The sequence below is a fragment of the Bombina bombina genome, chromosome 2 (genome assembly GCF_027579735.1).
Source record: "Bombina bombina isolate aBomBom1 chromosome 2, aBomBom1.pri, whole genome shotgun sequence".
NCBI classification, from domain to species: Eukaryota; Metazoa; Chordata; class Amphibia; order Anura; family Bombinatoridae; genus Bombina; species Bombina bombina.
This window is the reverse complement of record NC_069500.1, coordinates 883721813-883744350: the sequence shown is the minus strand read 5'-3', so window position 1 is coordinate 883744350 and position 22538 is coordinate 883721813. Positions and strand designations below refer to the sequence as shown.

At 39.2% G+C, this 22538-nt stretch overlaps 1 protein-coding gene across 1 annotated transcript in view; it reads left to right on the top strand.

The window, feature by feature from the left end:
• The window catches only part of WRN (WRN RecQ like helicase), a 377656-nt gene that overhangs the window by 100859 nt on the left and 254259 nt on the right, over positions 1 to 22538 (top strand). Inside the window, exons 8-10 of the mRNA XM_053700137.1 lie at positions 15320 to 15434; positions 15514 to 15865; positions 22023 to 22103. Of these exons, the coding sequence (XP_053556112.1) occupies positions 15320 to 15434; positions 15514 to 15865; positions 22023 to 22103 (548 nt within the window). The remainder of the gene's footprint in view (positions 1 to 15319; positions 15435 to 15513; positions 15866 to 22022; positions 22104 to 22538) is intronic.

Genomic DNA, 22538 nt, shown 5'->3' with positions numbered 1-22538 from the left:
TATTTAGCACCCAGGGCTGGATGTTGCTGAGTCACAGGATGTGTACCTGGTCCGGTCTTGGAGTGCAGTTTTCTTCCATGTTTTGTATTTTCTCTGGGTGATTACAGCCACCTGTGCACCCCTTCTTCTTTGTTCTCAGTTTGTTTGGCTTTGTGAGCTCGCATGATGGTGTGGCTGTGTTAGGGACTCAGGCAGTGGAAAGGACCTTGACGTGGTGCCTGAGCTTTCCCATTTGGCCATATGCGGTAATTAACCTTTCCAGTTGTGATTTTATCTTAGCTGTGAGCTAGCTGGTGAGTGCTGGGTGTTTCTATGTGTTGTATTACTTTTTGTTTGTAATCCCCCTTGTTTCTTGCACCCATTCCGGACTGGGGTTAACTGCCTGTGGCTCTGGTGACATCATCAGCTTTTTTGGAGTGCTATTTAGCACCCAGGGCTGGATGTTGCTGAGTCGCAGGATGTGTACCTGGTCCGGTCTTGGAGTGCAGTTCCCTTCCATGTTTTGTATTTTCTCTGTGTGATTACATCCACCTGTGCACCCCTTCTTTGTTCTCAGTTTGTTTGGCTTTGTGAGCTCGCATGATGGTGTGGCTGTGTTAGGGACTCAGGCAGTGGAAAGGACCTTGACGTGGTGCCTGAGCTTTCCCATTTGGCCAGATGCGGTAACTAACCTTTCCAGTTGTGATTTTATCTTAGCTGTGAGCTAGCTGGTGAGTGCTGGGTGTTTCTATGTGTTTTTATATATATATATATATATATATATATATATATATATATATATATATATATATATATAGTTAACAGTGCACAGATATACAACACACTGTCATATTAGTAATCCTTATTTTTATTTAAAGAAAGTCTATTGTGGTTTTGACCCTTTTCTATACGGACTTCTATTTTATTATAAAATTCAAGTCTAATTCGCTATTACGGCCTGCAGGTGATAGTGTTCCAAAATCATAAATAAGCACTGCTTCCTGTCTTAATAGTTTCTCTTCCATATTACCCCTTCTACCATCACGTGTTACCTTCTTTATACCCCAAAATCTCAAATCCTCAGTTCTCCCTTGATGTACCTCCTAGAAAGTGTTTATATAGTGTGGTATCTTTCTTACCATGTTCAATCCCTAATAGATGCTCTCTTATACAATCCCGTAGTTTCCTAATATCTAAGATTACAATTACACTACAAGAGATATATTACATTTGTATCTGTGCGTCAAATTATTCCATTAATTTTTAATAATTTTCCTGTTTTCTCCGAATTAATATTCTTTAATTTAGTACTATGTTTGCATGATTTGCATTATTGGCAAGGAAAAAAACCTATTAAAGGGACAGTCAACACCAGAATTTTTGTTGTTTAAAAAGAAAGATAATCCCTTTATTACTCATTCCCCAGTTTTGCATAACCAACACTGTGATAGAAATACACTTTTTACCTCTGTTATTACCTTGTATCTAAGCCTCTGCAAACTGCCCCCTTATTTCAGTTCTTTTGACAGACATCCATTTTAGCCAATCAGTGCTCACTCCTGGGTAACTTCATGTGCATGAGCGCAATGTTATCTATATGAAACTCATGAACTAATGCCCTCTAGTGGTCAAAATGCATTCAGATTAGAGGCAGTCTTCAAGGTCTAAGAAATTAGCATATGAACCTCCTAGTTTTAGCTTTCAACTAAGAATACCAAGAGAACAAAGCAAAATTGGTGATACAAGTAAATTGGAAAGTTGTTTAAAATTACATGCCCTATTTGAATCATGAAAGTTTTTTTGGACTTGACTGTCTCTTTAAATCTCCTTTCAGATCTTTAACACTACCATTAAATGTCACTCTTTTCTTTTTATACTCACTGGGAGCTAGCATATTTTTAAAATGTTTTGCTCTTATGTATGAATTTTGGATTCTTTCCAAGTGTGTGTCCAATTATTGGATCTTTCAGAAGGCGATGCCAATGCTTTTTCACTACTCTTTCAAATATTTTGTGTTGTGATGAATAAGTTGTAACTATTGGTACTTACGAATATTGATTAATTTTCTCCCTATTTTTTGTTTTTGAATCTTTTCTTAATATAGTACTTCTATCTCTTTAATTTTTTTAGCCAATTCCTGTATTTTATCTCCATTATACCCTTTCTGTTTGAATCTTTAAATAAGTGTTTTTGATTGTTGTTCATAATCATAGAGATCTATACAGTTTTTCTTTACTCTGAGTAGTTGACCTTTCGGTATGTTATTTTTCCACGTTTTGTGGTGTCAACTTTTTGAGTCAATGTAGTTGTTGGAGTCAACCTTTTTAAAAAAAAAAGGTTTTTGTTTTTATTTTATCTTTAATAATTTCCACTTCAATATCTAAGAAGCTAATTCTTTTGCTACTTGACTCATGAGTGAACCCAAATTCATTGGTGTTTAGGTCTTCTATAAATACATGCAACAGTTCACTATCTCCCCTCCAGATGAAGAACAGATCATCTATATAACGTCTATAGAGCACAAGATTCGCACCCCAATGGTACCCTCCAAAAAGATTCTTTCAAAGTTCCCCATGAATAAATTGGCATAACTGGGTGCGAATCTTGTGCCCATAGCCGTTCCCTGCACCTGTAGATAATAATCCTCCTCGAATTTGAAATAGTTCTTATTTAAAATGAACTCAATACATTCTAATAGGAAATTACACTGTGTTTCTGGCATATCCGCATCGGATTTGAGATAGTATTCAATAGCTTTTAAACCTAAGTTATGTTTAATGGCGGTGTATAACCAACTTACATCACATGTGACAACAATAAAATTGCTCTCCCATTTGACAGTTTCCATATATTAAGAAAATATGTGGAGTCTGACAGGTCGGATGGCAATTCTTTAACATAATTTTGTAGGAAATAATCTATGTATTGTGATAAGTTTGAGGTGATCGACTCAATACCGGATATTATTGGGCGTCCTGGGGGGTTTTGTAAATTTTGTGGATTTTGGGTAGAAAATAAAAAATGGGTGTTCTGAAATTTTTTATCAGTAGAAAGTTGAGTTCTGAATTATTCGGTACGGTTCAAGGTCAAGGGATCCGCGGGTTACTCTGATAGATGCCCTAGCGGTTCCTTGGGATTTCAGGATGACATACCTGTTTCCTCCATTTGCTCTTCTGCCACGAGTCATTGCTTGTATCAAACAGGAGAGAGCGTTGGTGATTCTAATAGCTCCTGCGTGGCCTCGCAGGATCTGGTATGCAGACCTAGTGGAGATGTTGTCTCTCCCACCTTGGAGGCTGCCTTTGAGGAAGGTCCTTCTACTTCAGGGTCCCTTCCTTTATCCAGATCTCGTTTCGCTGAAGCTGACTGCTTAGAGATTGAACGCTTAGTTCTGTCTAAGCGCGTTTTTGAGTAATTGAGACCATGTTTCAGGCTCACAAGCCTGTTACTAGAAGGATTTACCATAAGATATGGCATAAATATCTTTATTGGTGTGAATCCAAGTGTTACTCTGGGAGTAAGTTCAGGATTCCTAGAATTTTGTCTTTTCTCCAGGAAGGTCGGGAAAAAGGCTTGTCAGTTAGTACCCTGAAGGGTCAGATCTCTGCGTTATCTGTTTTGCTACATAAGTGTCTGGCAGATGTGCCAGATGTGCAATCCTTTTGCCAGACATTGGTCAGAATCAGGCCTGTTTTTAAGTCTGTTGCTCCTCCTTAGAGCCTTAACCTTTTCTTAGAGTTTTGCAGCGGGCTCCGTTTGAGCCGATGCATTCCATAGATATTAAGTTGTTATCTTGGAAGGTTTTGTTTCTTTTGGCTATCTTGTCTGCTCGGAGAGTCTCTGAACTTTCTGCCTTGCAGTGTGATTCGCCTTATCTTATTTTTTATGCCGATAAGGCGGTTCTTCGTAAAAAGTTCGGTCTCCTTCTTAAATTTGTTTCAAATAAGAATATTAATCAGGAAATTGTTGTTTCTTCTCTATGTCCTAATCCTCCTCCTCATGGGGAACGTTTGTTGCACAACTTTGATGTTGTGCGTGCTCTTAAATTCTATCTGCAGGAGACTTAAGGATTTTCGTCAGTCTTCTGCTCTGTTAGTTTGTTTCTCTGGGAAACGTAAAGGTCAGAAAGCTACTGCTACTTCTCTTTCTCTCTGGTTGAGAAGTATAATTTGTTTGGCCTATGAGACTGCTGGACCAGCAGCCTCCTGAGAGAATTACGGCGCATTCCACGAGGGCTGTCTCCTCTTCTTGGGCTTTCAAAAATAAAGCTTCTGTAGAACAAATTTGCAAGGCTGCAACTTGGCCTTCCTTACATACTTTTTCCAAATTTTATAAATTTAATACTTTTGCCTTGGCTGAGGCCACTTTTGGGAGAAAGGTTCTTCAAGCGGTGGTGCCTTCTGTTTAGGTATACCTGCCTTGTCCCTCCCTAGTTATCTGTATCCTCTAGCTTGGGTTTACCTGCCTTGTCCCTCCCTAGTCATCTGTGTCCTCTAGCTTGGGTATTGGTTCCCAATAGTAATTGAGGACGCCCTGGACTCACCATATCTTAGGAAAGAAAACAATGTATGCTTACTTGATAAATTTCTTTCTTCCCGGATATGGTGACTCCACGGCCCCGCCCTTTTTTTTAAAGCCAGTTATTTTTTACTAAACCTCAGGCACCTCTGCACCTTGTGTTACTCCTTTTTTTTTTCTCCATTTACCTTCGGTCGAATGACTGGGGTTTGTGGGAAGGGGAGTGATACTTAACAGTTTGACTGTGGTTCTTATTGCCTCCTCCTGCTGGCCAGGAGTGATATTCCCAACAGTAATTGAGGATGGCGTGGACTCCTCATATCCGGAAAGAAAGAAATTATCAGGTAAGCATACATTTTGTTTTTTACCCGGTTAATGAGGTGCAATGTTTTGGAGGTTTTGGAGGTTTTCCAGCAAACCATTGAAACTCAGTTAGTAAAATTGGATAACTAAATTAAAAGTCAAGACAAAACTATAGGCCAAGGTAACAATTTGACATTATCAGAAAGAGCAGTGATCAAAAAATTAAAATCAGACGAAACCCTAGTAATATGCGACTCGGACAAAGATGATAATATCGTCATCCTATATTGATATGACTATATAGCAGAAGCTTAACGTCAACTTTCAAAAACAGTCACTTATACAACTTTTCCTTCTGATCCAACTCATGAGTTTAAATTCCTCCTTGGGGACATAGTGAAATTTGCGTTCAAACAGGGCATTATTAATTCTGCAACAGCTAAATATTTGATACCCAATTGGCCTGTAGTAGCAATTTTCCACTATTTCCCCAAGGTTCACAGAAACCTTGTTCACCCGCCTGGTCGCCCTATTGTGGCAGGAATAGGGTTCCTAAATGAACCTCTATCAGAACTGGTTGATTTCTTTTTGCAACCTTTGGTTCTTTCTATTCCCAGTTATGTCAAAGACACTACCTCTTGTGCAAAACATTCAAAATATTCAATGGAAGGATATATATACTCTAATTTCTCTAGATGTTTCTTCACTTTACACCACTATTCCCCATAAGGGACTAGAAGCCTTGGAATTTTTTCTGAGATATCTTTCCAATTATGAAGAGGGTACTAACACTTTCTTGATTATGGCAGTTGAATACTTACCCATATTTTTTTTTCTGTTTGAGGGTAAATACTATCTCCAAAGATGTGGAACAGCGATGGGTGCGAAGATTGCGCCGTCCTACGCCAACCTATTTTTAGGTTGGTGGGAACTGCTCCACATCTTTGGAGATACTAACTCATTCAGAGAATGTTGTGTTTTTTTTTTTGGTGTTTTTTTTTTTTAAATTCATTTTTATTGAGACTCGGTAAAAGGCATACCGGTCATAAATGTCAGTAAAAATTGTACAAAAAGAATATCATCACAAGGTCAACCAATAATAACTAGGTCTTTTAAACAGAGTTTGGTTAGATGACATTACATACCCAAGTTAGGAAACTCAATAACCTTGGAGGCCACTCTTGGGCCTCATATGAATAAATAAATGTAACTCAAGAAGGCACCTACTGAGAATATGGAGACCACTCTCGGATCTCCCATAGTCGATATCTATTTTCTAATTTTATAGGGTGCATAACAGGTAATTAAACTTAGACTAAAAACTTCTATAAAACTGATAAACTGGAGTATAAATAAGGTAATATAAGCACTAGAAATAGATCCATATGTAGGACGACTGTGTAGCTGTATATATTGAGAATATTAGCTCATGCCGGCTAGGATTACAGAGTTTTGAGCAGTATTGTGAGACCTTTGTCATCTGCCCTAGATCCTGGTGATTAATATAGGAAGTGAGTTACCAAGTTCTAAAACCGTATGGCTTATTCAGTGATGCGAGGCATTGTAACCCAACGTGCTTCTCAGAACTAGGGCAAAAACTTGCTACTTAATACAGGTAAAATAAATCACTGGTCGGTGGGTTAATGTGGGTTACAGTGAGAGTTATCAGTGCCAGTCACTTGCCAAGTAGCGAAAGGTAGAGATAAGAAAAATGCATCAAAAGGCAATTGCCCATGGTCAACATGTGAACCCTTATGCATTGTAGGGTTAACTACAGATGTGGCTCATTATCATGATCATTATCAGCTCTCATATAAATCCACAAATTTATTTTTGCTCACAAATTTTTTTTATATTTAGCTCACAAAATGTATAAAAAAGATGAGTGGTGAACATTTTCACACTGCACAGTTATGGTAGTATTCTATCTTAATGGGAGTGACCAACTTCTTAATCTATATGTGCTACTAAAATTGCGGTTTATTGGGAAAGTGTTAATGTGTACTTGCAGGTTACAACTTCCCTAATACAGGATAAGCATTGCAGTAAAATATACATTGAAGAAAAGCTGTAATAGGAACATCACAAAGATACATAGCAATACACCGTTTTGAAAATTAGTTAAGGGCATATTTGCTAGGTAACTGTAATTGCTTGTTCCCTTAACGAAAACTGGGCACACAACCAGCCAAAGTAACATTAAGGTCCCAAAGTACAGAACCCAGAAGGGTCTCAGATCAGCAGATTTCTTTCATGTAATTGGCAACAGTCCATGAGCTGGTGACATATGGGATATACAATCCTACCAGGAGGGGCAAAGTTTCCCAAACCTCAAAATGCCTATAAATACACCCCTCACCACACCCACAATTCAGTTTTACAAACGTTGCCTCCTATGGAGGTGGTGAAGTAAGTTTGTGCTAAGATTTCTACGTTGATATGCGCTTCTCAGCATTGTTGAAGCCCGATTCCTCTCAGAGTACAGCGAATGTCAGAGGGACGTGAAGGGAGTATCACTTATTTGAATACAATGATTTCCCTGTTATCGGTCGTAGAGATTAATCTCCTACCTCCCTTTTTAGATCGACGATATGCTCTCAATTTACCATTACCTCTACTAATAACTGTTTTAGTACTGGTTTGGCTATCTGCTATATGTGGATGGGTGTCTTTTGGTAAGTATGTTTTCATTACTTAAGACACTCTCAGCTATGGTTTGGCACTTTATGCATTTATATAAAGTTCTAAATATATGTATTGTACTTATATTTGCCATGAGTCAGGTTCATGAATTTCCTTCTGCAGACTGTCCGTTTCATATTTGGGGAATATAAACATTTTAAGAAATTTTTTTCTTACCTGGGGTTTAGTCTTTTTTTCAATTGACTACTTCTTGCAATTGCGGGTATTAGGCCCACGGGTGCGTCAAATGCTAAACTTTATTGCATCATTCTTGGCGCGAAAATATTTTTGGCGCGAAAAAATAAGTTTATGACGCAACTTCGTCATTTCCGCCGTCATACGTGACGCCGAGACCTTTCACACGGCGGCGTCATTAGTGACGCGAGTGTGTCATTTCCGGTTATTTTTGGCACCAAAAAAGTTTACGTTACGTTGTGCGTCATACTTGGCGCCAAACTTTTTCATTATTTCAATACCCCTTGTATGTTTGCCTCTTGCTTTTTTCTCTATCAGAGGCCTATGCTATTGCATTTTTTCCCATTCCTGAAACTGTCATATAAGGAAATAGATAATTTTGCTTTATATGTTGTTTTTTCTCTTACATTGTGCAAGATCTCCCAATCTGATCCTGTCTCAGAAGTTTCTGCTGGAACATTGCTGCCTGACATCGGTTCTACCAAAGCTAAGTGCATTTGTTGTAAAATTGTAGAAATTATTTCACCGAATGTCATTTGTAATAGTTGTCATGATAAACTTTTACATGCAGATAGTGTTTCCATCAGTAATAGTACATTGCCAGTTGCAGTTCCTTCAACTTCTAATGTGCGTGATATACCTGTAAATTTTAAAGAATTTGTTTCTGATTCTATTCTGAAGGCTTTGTCTGCATTTCCACCTTCTAATAAACGTAAAAGGTCTTTTAAAACTTCTCATTTAGCTGATGAAATTTCAAATGACCAACAACATAATAATTTATCCTCTTCTGATGAGGATCTATCTGAGACAGAAGATCCTTCCTCAGACATTGACACTGACAAATCTACTTATTTATTTAAAATAGAGTATATGTGTTCTTTATTAAAAGAAGTGTTAATTACTTTGGATATTGAGGTAACCAGTCCTATTGACGTTCTGTCTAATAAACGTTTAAATGCTGTTTTTAAACCTCCTGTGGTTTCTCCAGGGGTTTTTCCTTTTCTTGAGGCTATTTCTGATATGATTTCTAGGGAATGGAATAAGCCAGGTACTTCTTTTATTCCTTCTTCAAGGTTTAAAAAATTGTATCCTTTACCAGCAAAATCTATAGAGTTTTGGGAAAAAATCCCCAAAGTTGATGGGGCTATTTCTACTCTTGCTAAACGTACCACTATTCCTATGGAAGATAGTACTTCCTTTAAGGATCCTTTAGATAGGAAGCTTGAATCTTATCTAAGGAAGGCCTATTTATATTCAGGTCATCTTCTCAGACCTGCTATTTCTTTGGCTGATGTTGCGGCTGTATTAACTTTCTGGTTGGAGAATTTATCGCAACAAGAATTGGATTCTGACATATCTAGCATTATTCGCTTACTGCAACATGCTAATCATTTTATTTGTGATGCCATTTTTGATATTATCAAAATTGATGTTAGATCCATGTCTTTAGCTGTATTAGCTAGAAGAGCTTTGTGGCTTAAATCTTGGAATGCTGATATGACATCTAAATCTAGATTACTATCTCTTTCTTTCCAAGGTAATAATTTATTTGGTTCTCAGTTGGATTCTATTATTTCAACTATCACTGGAGGAAAATTAGTTTTTCTGCCTCAGGATGAAACACCTAAGGGTAAATCTAAGGCTTCTAACTGTTTTCGTTCCTTTTGTCAGAATAAGGAACAAAAACTCAATCCTCCTCCAAAGGAATCTGCTTCCAATTGGAAGCCTTCTTCAAATTGGAATAAATCTAAGCCATTTAGGAAATCAAAGTCAGCCCCTAAGTCCGCATGAAGGTGCGGCCCTCATTCCAGCTCAGCTGGTAGGGGGCAGATTAAGGTTTTTCAAGGATTTCTGGATAAAATCTGTCCAAAATCATTGGATTCAGAGCATTGTCTCTCAAGGGTATCGAATAGGATTAAGACCTCCTGTGAGAAGATTTTTTCTCTCACGTATCCCTGTAAATCCAGTAAAAGCTCAGGCTTTTCTGAAGTGTATCTCAGACCTGGAGTCTTCAGGGGTAATCATGCCAGTTCCTCCGCAGGAACAAGGTTTGGGGTTTTATTCAAACCTATTCATTGTACCAAAGAAAGAAAATTTATTCAGACCAGTTCTGGATCTGAAAACTTTGAATCGTTATGTAAGAGTACCAACTTTCAAGATGGTGACTATAAGGACTATTCTGCCTTTTGTTCAGCAAGGACATTATATGTCCACAATAGACTTGCAGAATGCATACCTTCATATTCTGATTCATCCAGAACACTATCAGTTTCTGAGATTCTCTTTTCTAGACAAGCATTACCAATTTGTTGCTCTTCCATTTGGCCTAGCAACAGCTCCAAGAATCTTTTCAAAGGTTCTGGGTGCCCTACTATCTGTAATCAGAGAACAGGGTATTGCGGTGTTTCCTTATTTGGACGATATTTTGGTACTAGCTCAGTCTTTATGTACTGCAGAATCTCACACGAATCAACTAGTGTTGTTTCTTCGGAAACATGGTTGGAGGATCAATTTACCAAAACGTTTCTTGATTCCTCAGACAAGGGTCACCTTTTTAGGCTTCCATATAGATTCAGTGTCCATGACTCTGTCTCTAACAGACAAGAGATGTTTAAAATTGGTTGCAGCATGTCGGCACCTTCAGTCTCAGTCATTCCCTTCAGTGGCTATGTGCATGGAAGTTTTAGGTCTCATGACTGCAGCATGGGACGCGATCCTATTTGCTCGTTTTCACATGAGACCTCTACAGCTTTGCATGCTGAATCAATGGTGCAGGGATTATACAAAGATATCACAATTAATATCCTTGAATCCCAATGTACGACACTCTCTGACATGGTGGATAGATCACCATTGTTTGGTTCAAGGGGCTTCTCTTGTTCGGCCAACCTGGACTGTGATCTCAACAGATGCGAGTCTTTCAGGTTGGGGAGCTGTTTGGGGATCTCTGACAGCACAAGGGGTTTGGAAATCTCAAGAGGCGAGATTACCAATAAATATTTTAGAACTCCGTGCAATTCTCAGGGCTTTTCTGTTCTGTCCTCTGCTAAAGAGAGAACCGTTCATTTGTTTTCAGACAGACAATATCACAACTGTGGCTCATGTCAATCATCAGGGTGGGACTCAGTCCCCAAGCTATGAAAGAAGTATCTCGGATACTTGCTTGGGCGGAATCCAGCTCCTGTCTAATCTCTGCGGTGCATATCCCAGGTGTAGACAATTGGGAGGCAGATTATCTCAGCCGCCAGACTTTACATCCAGGGGAGTGGTCTCTCCATCCAGATGTGTTTTCTCAGATTGTTCAGATGTGGGGTCTTCCAGAGATAGATCTCATGGCCTCTCATCTAAACAAGAAACTTCCCAGATACCTGTCCAGGTCCAGGGATGTTCAGGCGGAAGCAGTGGATGCGCTGACTCTTCCTTGGTGTTATCTTCCTGCTTACATCTTCCCGCCTCTAGTTCTCCTTCCAAGAGTGATCTCCAAAATCATCATGGAACAGTCTTTTGTGTTGCTGGTGGCTCCAGCATGGCCACACAGGTTTTGATATGTGGATCTGGTTTGGATGTCCAGTAGCCCGCCTTTGACACTTCCGTTACGGCCGGACCGACTATCTTAAGATCCGTTTTTTCCATTAGGATCTCAAATCATTAAATTTGAAGGTATGGAAATTGAACGCTTAGTTCTAAGTCATAGAGGTTTCTCTGACTCAGTGATTAATACTATGTTACAAGCTCGTAAATCTGTCTCTAGAAAGATTTATTATAGAGTTTGGAAGACTTACATTTCATGGTGTTCTTCTCATAAATTCTCCTGACATTCTTTTAATATTCCTAGAATTTTACAGTTCCTTTAGGATGGTTTGGATAAGGGTTTGTCTGCCAGTTCCTTGAAAGGACAAATCTCTGCTCTTTCTGTTTTATTTCACAGAAAGATTGCTATATACACTGTTTTGTACAGGCTTTAATTCATATTAAGCCTGTCATTAAGTCAATTTCTCCTCCTTGGAGTCTTAATTTGGTTCTGAAGGCTATACAGGCTCCTCCATTTGAACCTATGCATTTTTAGACATTAAACTACTTTCTTGGAAAGTGTTGTTTCTTTTGGCCATCTCTTCTGCTAGAAGAGTTTCTGAGTTTTCTCATCTTTCTTGTGAGTCTCCTTTTCTGATTTTTCATCAGGATAAGGCAGTTTTGCAGACTTCTTTTAAATTTTTACCTAAGGTTGTGAATTCTAACAACATTAGTAGAGAAATTGTTGTCCCTTCCTTATGTCCTAATCCTAAGAATTCTTTGGAGAGATCCTTACATTCTTTGGATGTGGTAAGAGCTTTGAAATATTATGTGGAAGCTACTAAAGATTTCAGGAAGACTTCCAGTCTATTTGTTTTATTTACCACCTGGAAGCCTGAGGGGATCAGACCCACGATCTAAGAGAGGCACTGTAGGCTGGAGAAAACGCAGTAACCAGACCTTCACCCTCTCTGTATGCTCTTTAGGCTCCATTGTTGTGGGATGCGTTAACTGTAGATGAAAACACACTCTGTGTAAACTGACTTGTCCACCGGAGCCAATTGTTGCAGCGCTGTGATCATATAGTAGGCATTGTAGGGAAATAAGGCTGCCTTTGTCAAAATGATCCTGTAGGGGCCTCTTAGCTTCTTTTATCGCGCGTGCAGGAGTGTATGCAGCCCAATCGTCCCAGGCGCCCGTTGTATAATCCATGTCAGCACAGCACAACTGTCTAAGTAAGTCTCTTGTTTGGCTCTCGATAAAGGCAATAGAAGTGGTGTCATCCTTCAAAAGTTCGGGTGTCTCCTGACCGCTTCCTCTCAATTGGGAATGTGAGTCACTATGTTCATCTTGTTCCAGCCCAAGAATGTTATCCGTACTACAGTTCTGTAGAGGTAGCTTGGCTGTGATCTTGTGGCGCAGTAGGATTAATGATAAGTATTTGGCAATCGTTTGTGTTATGGTAGTTTCCCATCTAGCAACTGCCTCCATATTAGCAATCTCCTTCGGTTGGACGACCATTAGAGGTTTTAGCTTATACCCAGTAAGTAGGCATATGTCAATATTTAAGGATCGTTTGAAATGATCAGTAGAACAGTTTTATAGCAGCATAGAAGCCACTCATACTCTGATATATTACTTGCGGGGGGGGGGTGGGGGGGTGTTGAGATCCTCCACGATGGTTGCTGCAGGCCTCAACGCTTAGTTTTCTGGTGTGGAACTCGGAACATTTCTGGTATCAAAATGTTCAACAGGATCTGTAGAATCCACTCAGCAATGTGTACAGATTAAATGTCCTCATAGACAACTGATATGTGGCAAATTATCAGTTCTCCCCACGCAGCAACTAATTTTGCTACCACTCAAGGTGCCGCCTGAAGACGCCCCCGAATGTTGTGTTTTTTTATGGCTGCTATACCGAATGTTGTGTTTTTTTATGGCTGCTATATTGATGATCTGTTCCTAGTGTGCGACAGTGAGGTAGAAAATATTGAACAATTTTTTTCTTATGTTCAAGATAACAATTTAAAGCTAAAATTCACTATGGAACACAGTGTTGATAGACTCAGTTTCTTGGATGTAATAGTTATACTTAATAGGGATGCGAAAGTTATTGCTGTTGAATTGTATCGTAAACCCACAGCAGGTAACACAATTTTGAGTTACCAATCCTGCCATCCTACACTTTTGAAAAAATCTATCCCTAAGAGCCAACTAATTAGGGTAAAGCATAACTGTTCTAATATGGAAACTTATGAAGAGTGTGCCAAGGATACTATCGATGGACTCTCAGAGGTTATCCAAGCACAATACTAAATAAAGCCAAAGAACAAGTTGACATGGTACCCAGATCAGAATTGCTACAGTATAAAAAACAAAACACTAGTAATAAGGATGCTTTTATTAAATCTCCCTTGTGTATTACTGCTTACAGTAAGGAATACAATAATATTTGTACAATTATCAAACAGCACATGCCAATTTTACAAAATGATTCTGTTCTAAACCAAATAACAAAAGACGGGTGTAAATTTATATCCAAAAAAGCAAAAACACTGAGGAACTTTGTCACCATCTATGCTCCCCAAAATTACTCGCACAACTTGGTTGAAGCAAAGGAAGGGTTTCTATAAGTGCTGTGCCTCCAGATGAAAGACCTGTGGTTATGTAATTCAAGGGGAAAAATTTAAAACCCAGGTATTAGATAAGGAATTTGACATCCGCTATTTCATTAATTGTAAGACCACACACGTCATCTACTTACTTATATGTATGGGCTGTGACAAACAGTATACAGGGCGCACTACAAGATCTCTAATACAGATTCCTAGAACATGTTGGGTAAATTGAGGACCCTGAGTCGAGGACACTTATTGCCAGACATTTTAGGGATTATCATAACTTTGACAATTCCTTTCTTAGGGTTAAAGGTATAGATTTTGTTCCCAGGCATCCTAGAGGCATCCTAGAGGTGGTAATAGGGAGATAAAATAATGCTCTAATAATACTATTAATGTATATACTGGCTTTTTCAAATAGCTATTATTGCACTATGTTATCTGTATATATGTTCAGTTTCTAACATATTTTGTTCGGGACATAAGGGGTTAAAAGCAGGTATAATTACCTTTGAACTGATTGGCTTATTGAAGCAATATAAGCTGACGACCGGTCCCTAACAAAATATCATTGAACAAGTGCCCTAGCGGCATGAAACACGTCTGATGCTGTGGGGGCTTTAGTTCCCCTTCTCCTATGTTTGATTTTACACGGACTGCCGTCCATTGTCTTAACAGGTTTTAACCTGTTTATAATAAAGAAATTTATATTTTGTACCGGAGTGATGTTAATCCTTGTTTGGCTTATCGTCTCTTTATGCCTGGACAGGGGAGTGTTCCTTCCGTCTCACTACGTCACGTCTCAGTGTCCTCACAGAGGAGTAGCGCAGAAGACCGCCACGGCTTTGTCGGTTGGAGCATCCCACGCGCTTTGTTTTCAATTCGAGCATACAGTTTTTTAGTAATGTTTTCAGTTTTATTCTGTTATCAATTTTACTTTTTCTTGTTATCTCTTGTCCAATAGCATTCCTAGGTAGGCCCAGGAGCAGCAATACACTACTGGGAGCTAGCTGGTGATTGGCAGCTATACACATGTCTCTTGTCATTGGCTCACCCAACGTGTTCAGCTAGCTCCCAGTATCGGATTGATGCTCTGGAACTGACTTCAATTATGTGTTTAAACACCCAGTTTTTTGGAAGCTATAGGGTCATAATAAACTGTTCTAACACATAGAAGTATGCTCTCTTTTCACTTTTATTTCATTCTAACCACCGACTCCTGTAGCTCTCTTTTTTTTTTTAGTGGCGATAATATAACATTGTTTGGATGCACTGCCCCCCAATGTGATATAATAATAATAATAAAAAAAAAGGGTTCAGTTTATGAGGGAGCAAAAGGAATAAGTAAATAAGCACCCACAATGGTTTGAAATAATTTTTACAGTGCACCCTAAGAAGCACAGAATAAATGCAATGCATCTATATATGAAATACATTAATTTGGAAAAATCTTTATTGTGCTTTCTGTTAGAACCAGTAAAAAATCTAATATGTAATATGTGTACATTTCACAGGGACAGAGATTGAATCCTTTGAGGTGAAAAAGCAGCTAAGCACCTTGTCACAACGATTACTGAATATGGTGGATCAGGTTCCTGAGAGTTTGGAGCACTTCCAAGATGCGCGTCGGTTGGTCTATTTTTGTGCATCGTAATCTAATTGAATACAGCATTGTCCAAAAATGTATTGTATGTAATCTGTTTTACAGAGTGAGGGATGCTCTCGCTGATCTCTCCGAGAAACTGGAAGATTTACAAAACATAATGATCTCTGCTGTAAAAGAGGATACGTTCTCAGAAGAGAGGAGGGACCACTTGCCTGACGATAATGAGCAGGATAACAGAGCAAGCGCAGATGTTAAGGAAGACATTTTTGCCAGAGAATTATCAAGCCAAAAAATGGATGGCAGCCATAATAAAAACTTAAATGACAATGGACCTAAAGTAACTCGAGAGCAAGATAACTTTATGACATTAGAAATTACAGAAGATGAACTCAACATTATGGAACAAGAGAGCAGAGAGTATCAGAAAAGCAATATGAGATATAAATCTGATGAGGTATTTAAAGGGACCTGTTTGAGATTGTATTATTGAATGTTTAATTATTTACACTAAAATAACTTTACAATATATTTTCATTAGTTATTATTTTTAGTTTTTATTAGTTATCCTGTAAATTAAAAGGGATATGAAACCCAAAATGTTTACTTAAAGAGATGGTAAATCTGAGGTTTTAAAAAACGCTAGGATTTACCATCACTAAAAATAAACTGGACTTTCAGTGGTGTTTGTAAATAAAGGGTGCTAAACTCACCATCTCTGTGCCGCAGCTCCCCGGTAAACTCAGCGCCTCCGGCCGCCCACGGCATAGCGCTATTTTCTAAACTAAGTGACGTTTCCACTTCTAAACCAATAGCCGTATTAGTCACCTGACAGTGTTCTTAATGCTAGAACAGCTATTGGCTTAGTGGTGGAAATGTCACCTCATTGAGAAAAGAGCAATGTGCCGTGGGCGGCCGGAGGCGCTGAGTTTAGCGAGGAGCCGCGGCACAAAAAGGGTGAGTTTAGCACCCTTTATTTACAAACTCACCACTGAAAGTCTTATTTATTTTTAGAGAGTGTAAATCCTAGCATTTTTTAAACGCTTGGATTTACCATGATTCAGATAGAGCATGCAACTTTAAACAATTTTCTAATTTACTTTTATTATCAAATTTTCTTCTTTCTCTTCATAACTTTTGTTGAAAAGCACGGGATGTTGACTCAGGAGTGGGCACGTGTCTGAAGCACTATATGTCAGCAGTTTTGCAGCAATGTTATCTATTTACTTGAGCACTAGATGGCAGCACTATTTCCTGCCATGTAGAGCTCCAGACACATACCTAGGTATCTCTTCAGCAAAGAATACTATAGGAACAAAGTCAATTTGATAATAGTAGTTAATTGAAAACTTTTTAAAAAAAATTGTATGCTCTCTCTGAATCACAAAAGAAAATGTTTGGGTTTCATATCATTTGTCTTAACATTAAGGAATTTCCATTTTTCGAAATTGGAAGAGCTCATGTCATACTTCACAAATCTAACCCTGCCACATATCTGTTCCTTGTTGGACTCAGCATAGATGATCAGATAAGGAACAGCAAAGCAATGTAATTTTTGCTAACAAAATGACAGTGGCAAATTATTTCTACTCCAGCTGCAAGTCTGCATTGGTTCCACCAATATTGCAAATAGTGGATGGAATTTTTCCATTGAAAAACAATAGCAGCAAATTACATATAGCCTTCAAAATATTTTCACAATCACCTAGTTTGTTAATCTATTGCAAGAATAGATAACAAGATATTTTATGCCCATTTAACATCTAAAATGATAATAAGTATTTGAACAGCTTTCTATAGGTTATTATTTCTAGTGTAAAATACTGCATGTGTGTATGTTTATTAGATAAGCCATACAGATAAATACGTTTGGTTTAATATTTTATTTGAAACCTGATTGATTACGAATGATATTTGCTTTAGAGCCTGAAGATTTTATACAATGTGTTCAATTGTTTTTTTTTTATAGTTATTTAAAGAGATGTTCCAGCCAAAATTGGAAACCACATGGGTGCATTTTGGTATTGAACAGAAGCACTTTTGTAATATACATGTATTAGTAAAAATGCTTCTAATAAAAGCTACAGCGTTTTCTTCTGTTAAGTGTGATCAGTCCACGGGTCATCATTACTTCTGGGATATTACTCCTCCCCAACAGGAAGTGCAAGAGGATTCACCCAGCAGAGTTGCATATAGCCCCTCCCCTCTACGTCACCCCCAGTCATTCTCTTGCACCCAACGACTAGATAGGATGTGTGAGAGGACTATGGTGAGACATTTCAGACAGGCTTAGAGTACTTAAGCTATCTAATTCATTCATTTCGGAAGCCGTAGTACATTTAATTAAACTTACGGCTAAGAATTCCGGATTCGCCATTCAAGCGCGCAGAGCACTGTGGCTAAAATCCTGGTCAGCTGATGTAACTTCTAAGTCCAAATTACTTAATATACCTTTCAAGGTACAGACCTTATTTGGGCCTGGTTTGAAAGAAATTATCGCTGACATTACAGGAGGTAAGGGCCACGCCCTACCTCAAGACAAAGCCAAACCTAAGGCTAGACAGTCTAATTTTCGTTCCTTTCGGAATTTCAAAGCAGGAGCAGCATCAACTTCCACTACTCCAAAACAAGAAGTATCTGGTGCTCGCTACAGACAAGGCTGGAGACCTAACCAGTCCTGGAACAAGGGCAAGCAGGCCAGGAAGCCTGCAGCTGCCACTAAAACAGCATGAATTGAGGGCCCCCGATCCGGGATCGGATCTAGTGGGGGGCAGACTTTCTCTCTTCGCCCAGGCTTGGGCAAGAGATGTCCAGGATCCCTGGGCGCTAGAGATAATATCTCAGGGATACCTTCTGGACTTCAAACACTCTCCTCCAAGAGAGAGATTTCATCTGTCAAGGTTGTCGACAAACCAAACAAAGAAAGAAGCGTTTCTACGCTGCATACAAGAACTATTGTTAATGGGAGTAATCCATCCAGTTCCACGGTCGGAACAGGGACAAGGGTTTTACTCAAATCTGTTTGTGGTTCCCAAAAAAGAGGGAACTTTCAGACCAATCCTGGATTTAAAGATCCTAAACGAATTCCTAAGAGTTCCATCATTCAAAATGGAGACTATCCGGACAATTTTACCCATGATCCAAGAAGGTCAGTACATGACCACAGTGGACTTAAAGGACGCTTACCTTCACATACCGATTCACAAAGATCATTACCGGTATCTAAGATTTGCCTTTCTAGACAGGCATTACCAGTTTGTAGCTCTTCCATTCGGATTGGCTACAGCTCCAAGAATCTTCACAAAGGTTCTAGGTGCTCTTCTGGCGGTACTAAGACCGCAGGGAATTTCGGTAGCTCCTTACCTAGACGACATTCTGATACAAGCTTCAAGCTTTCAAACTGCCAAGTCTCATACAGAGTTAGTACTGGCATTTCTAAGGTCACATGGATGGAAGGTGAACGAAAAGAAAAGTTCACTCGTTCCACTCACAAGAGTTCCCTTCCTGGGGACTCTTATAGATTCTGTAGAAATGAAGATTTACCTGACAGAGGACAGGTTAACAAGACTTCAAAGTGCTTGCCGCACCCTTCATTCCATTCAACACCCATCGGTGGCTCAATGCATGGAGGTAATCGGCTTAATGGTAGCAGCAATGGACATAGTGCCATTTGCTCGCTTACACCTCAGACCACTGCAATTGTGCATGCTAAGTCAGTGGAATGGGGATTACTCAGACTTGTCCCATTCTCTGAATCTGGATCAAGAGACCAGAAATTCTCTTCTATGGTGGCTTTCTCGGCGACATCTGTCCAGGGGGATGCCATTCAGCAGACCAGACTGGACAATTGTAACAACAGACGCCAGCCTTCTAGGTTGGGGTGCCGTCTGGAATTCTCTGAAGGCTCAGGGACAATGGAGTCAGGAGGAGAGTCTCCTGCCAATAAACATTCTGGAATTGAGAGCAGTTCTCAACGCCCTCCTGGCTTGGCCCCAGTTGACAACTCGGGGTTTCATCAGGTTTCAGTCGGACAACATCACGACTGTAGCTTACATCAACCATCAGGGAGGGACAAGGAGCTCCCTAGCAATGATGGAAGTATCAAAGATTATTCGCTGGGCAGAGTCTCACTCTTGCCACCTGTCAGCAATCCACATCCCGGGAGTGGAGAACTGGGAGGCGGATTTCTTAAGTCGTCAGACTTTTCATCCGGGGGAATGGGAACTTCATCCGGAGGTCTTTGCCCAAATACTTCGACGTTGGGGCAAACCAGAGATAGATCTCATGGCGTCTCGACAGAACGCCAAGCTTCCTCGGTACGGGTCCAGATCCAGGGATCCAGGAGCAGTCTTAATAGATGCCCTGACGGCACCTTGGAACTTCAGGATGGCTTATGTGTTTCCACCCTTCCCGATGCTTCCTCGATTGATTGCCAGAATCAAACAGGAGAGAGCATCAGTGATTCTGATAGCACCTGCATGACCACGCAGGACTTGGTATGCAGACCTGGTGGACATGTCATCCTGTCCACCTTGGTCTCTACCTCTGAAACAGGACCTCCTGATACAGGGTCCTTTCAAACATCAAAATCTAACTTCTCTGAAGCTGACTGCTTGGAAATTGAACGTTTGATTTTATCAAGACGTGGGTTTTCTGAGTCAGTTATTGACACCTTAATACAGGCTAGGAAGCCTGTTACCAGAAAGATTTACCATAAAATATGGCGTAAATACCTATATTGGTGTGAATCCAAGGGTTACTCTTGGAGTAAGGTTAGGATTCCTAGGATATTGTCTTTTCTACAAGAAGGTTTAGAAAAGGGTTTATCTGCTAGTTCATTAAAGGGACAGATCTCAGCTCTGTCTATTCTGTTACACAAACGTCTGTCAGAAGTGCCAGACGTTCAGGCTTTTTGTCAGGCTTTAGCGAGGATTAAGCCTGTGTTTAAGACTGTTGCTCCACCATGGAGTTTAAATCTTGTTCTTAAAGTTTTACAGGGCATTCCGTTTGAACCCCTCCATTCCATTGATATAAAGTTGTTATCTTGGAAAGTTCTATTTTTAATGGCTATTTCATCGGCTCGAAGAGTCTCTGAGTTATCAGCCTTACATTGTGATTCTCCTTATTTGATTTTTCATTCGGATAAGGTAGTTCTGCGTACTAAACCTGGGTTCTTACCCAAGGTAGTCACTAACAGGAATATCAATCAAGAGATTGTTGTTCCATCCTTGTGTCCAAATCCTTCTTCAAAGAAGGAACGTCTTCTGCACAATCTGGATGTAGTTCGTGCCCTAAAATTTTACTTACAGGCAACTAAAGAATTTCGACAGACGTCTTCCCTGTTTGTCGTTTACTCTGGTCAGAGGAGAGGTCAAAAAGCTTCTGCTACCTCTCTCTCTTTTTGGCTTCGTAGCATAATACGTTTAGCCTATGAGACTGCTGGACAGCAGCCTCCTGAAAGAATTACAGCTCATTCCACTAGAGCTGTGGCTTCCACTTGGGCCTTTAAGAATGAGGCCTCTGTTGAACAGATTTGCAAGGCTGCAACTTGGTCTTCGCTTCATACTTTTTCCAAATTTTACAAATTTGACACATTTGCTTCCTCGGAGGCTATTTTTGGGAGAAAGGTTCTTCAGGCAGTGGTTCCTTCTGTATAAAAGAGCCTGCCTATCCCTCCCGTCATCCGTGTACTTTTGCTTTGGTATTGGTATCCCAGAAGTAATGATGACCCGTGGACTGATCACACTTAACAGAAGAAAACATAATTTATGCTTACCTGATAAATTCCTTTCTTCTGTAGTGTGATCAGTCCACGGCCCGCCCTGTTTTTTAAGGCAGGTAATTATTTTTAAATTATACTCCAGTCACCACTACACCCTTGGTTCCTCCTTTCTCGTTGGTCCTTGGTCGAATGACTGGGGGTGACGTAGAGGGGAGGGGCTATATGCAACTTTGCTGGGTGAATCCTCTTGCACTTCCTGTTGGGGAGGAGTAATATCCCAGAAGTAATGATGACCCGTGGACTGATCACACTACAGAAGAAAGGAATTTATCAGGTAAGCATAAATTATGTTTTCAAAAGTGTATTTAAGTATGCACCGTGCACCAGCATTGTAAACACATCACTTGCTTAGAGAGCCTAAGGTGCTTGTACCATCTGGTAATTACTCAATATGTTAATTTGCTGACATGATACAAACCCTCTTTGGCGCTCTGAGCAGCTGCAGTATTTAAAATGCTGGTGCACTGAGAATATCTAGCTATGCTTCACATGCACGTGCAGAAAAAAAAATGTTAACACTAAAACAGTGATAACTCTTACTAGAAGCATTTTTGACAATACATGTATATTGCAATTATGTTTCTATTAAAAGATGTAATTCATCTATGTGCATTTAAATTTTGACTGGAATGTCCCTTTAACGTAGGACAATGCAAATGAGCATAGTTATGAATTTGAGTGTTCGGAAAGAGTAGACACTGCTACAGTCAAATCTAATTTACCAAGGTGAGACTTTTGATTTAGACCCAATCCTAACGGTGCATAAAAATGTTTAGTTATTTTATGAAAACTTTGACCTCAGTTTGGTGTATTTTACATATTCCTTACACAGGATTTAATTGATAATGAAGAGGAAAAGGATCTATCGTACGAAATTGAAAGTGATGAAGAACTTGAGATTGAAATGCTTAAGGTAATTGTTAACATTTTTTTGATTTTTTCTTTTCTTGTAATATTCACTAGCATTTGATTTTTATAGTTATGTTCTGCCTATCTTTAATCAAATTCAAGTACAGTATTTATAATTATAAAATAAGGGAACACAGTCACACTCATCTACAACTATAACTAGCCCATAAGAAAATAATTAAAAAATAAGCAAAAACAATAAAGGTAATAAGTTATATTTCTGTTCAAAATATATTAACACGTGGATATTAAATAGCCCAAGTTTTAAAATCTAAAGTAAGACCTTTTTTTTTTTTTTTATTGTAAAATATTACAATAAAGACGGTAGGGAAGTCTGTTTAAAGGGATCGTAAACCCAGTTTTTTTCTTTCATGATTCAGATAGAGCATGCAATTGTAAGCAACTTTCTAATTTACTCCTATTATCAATTTTTCGTCCT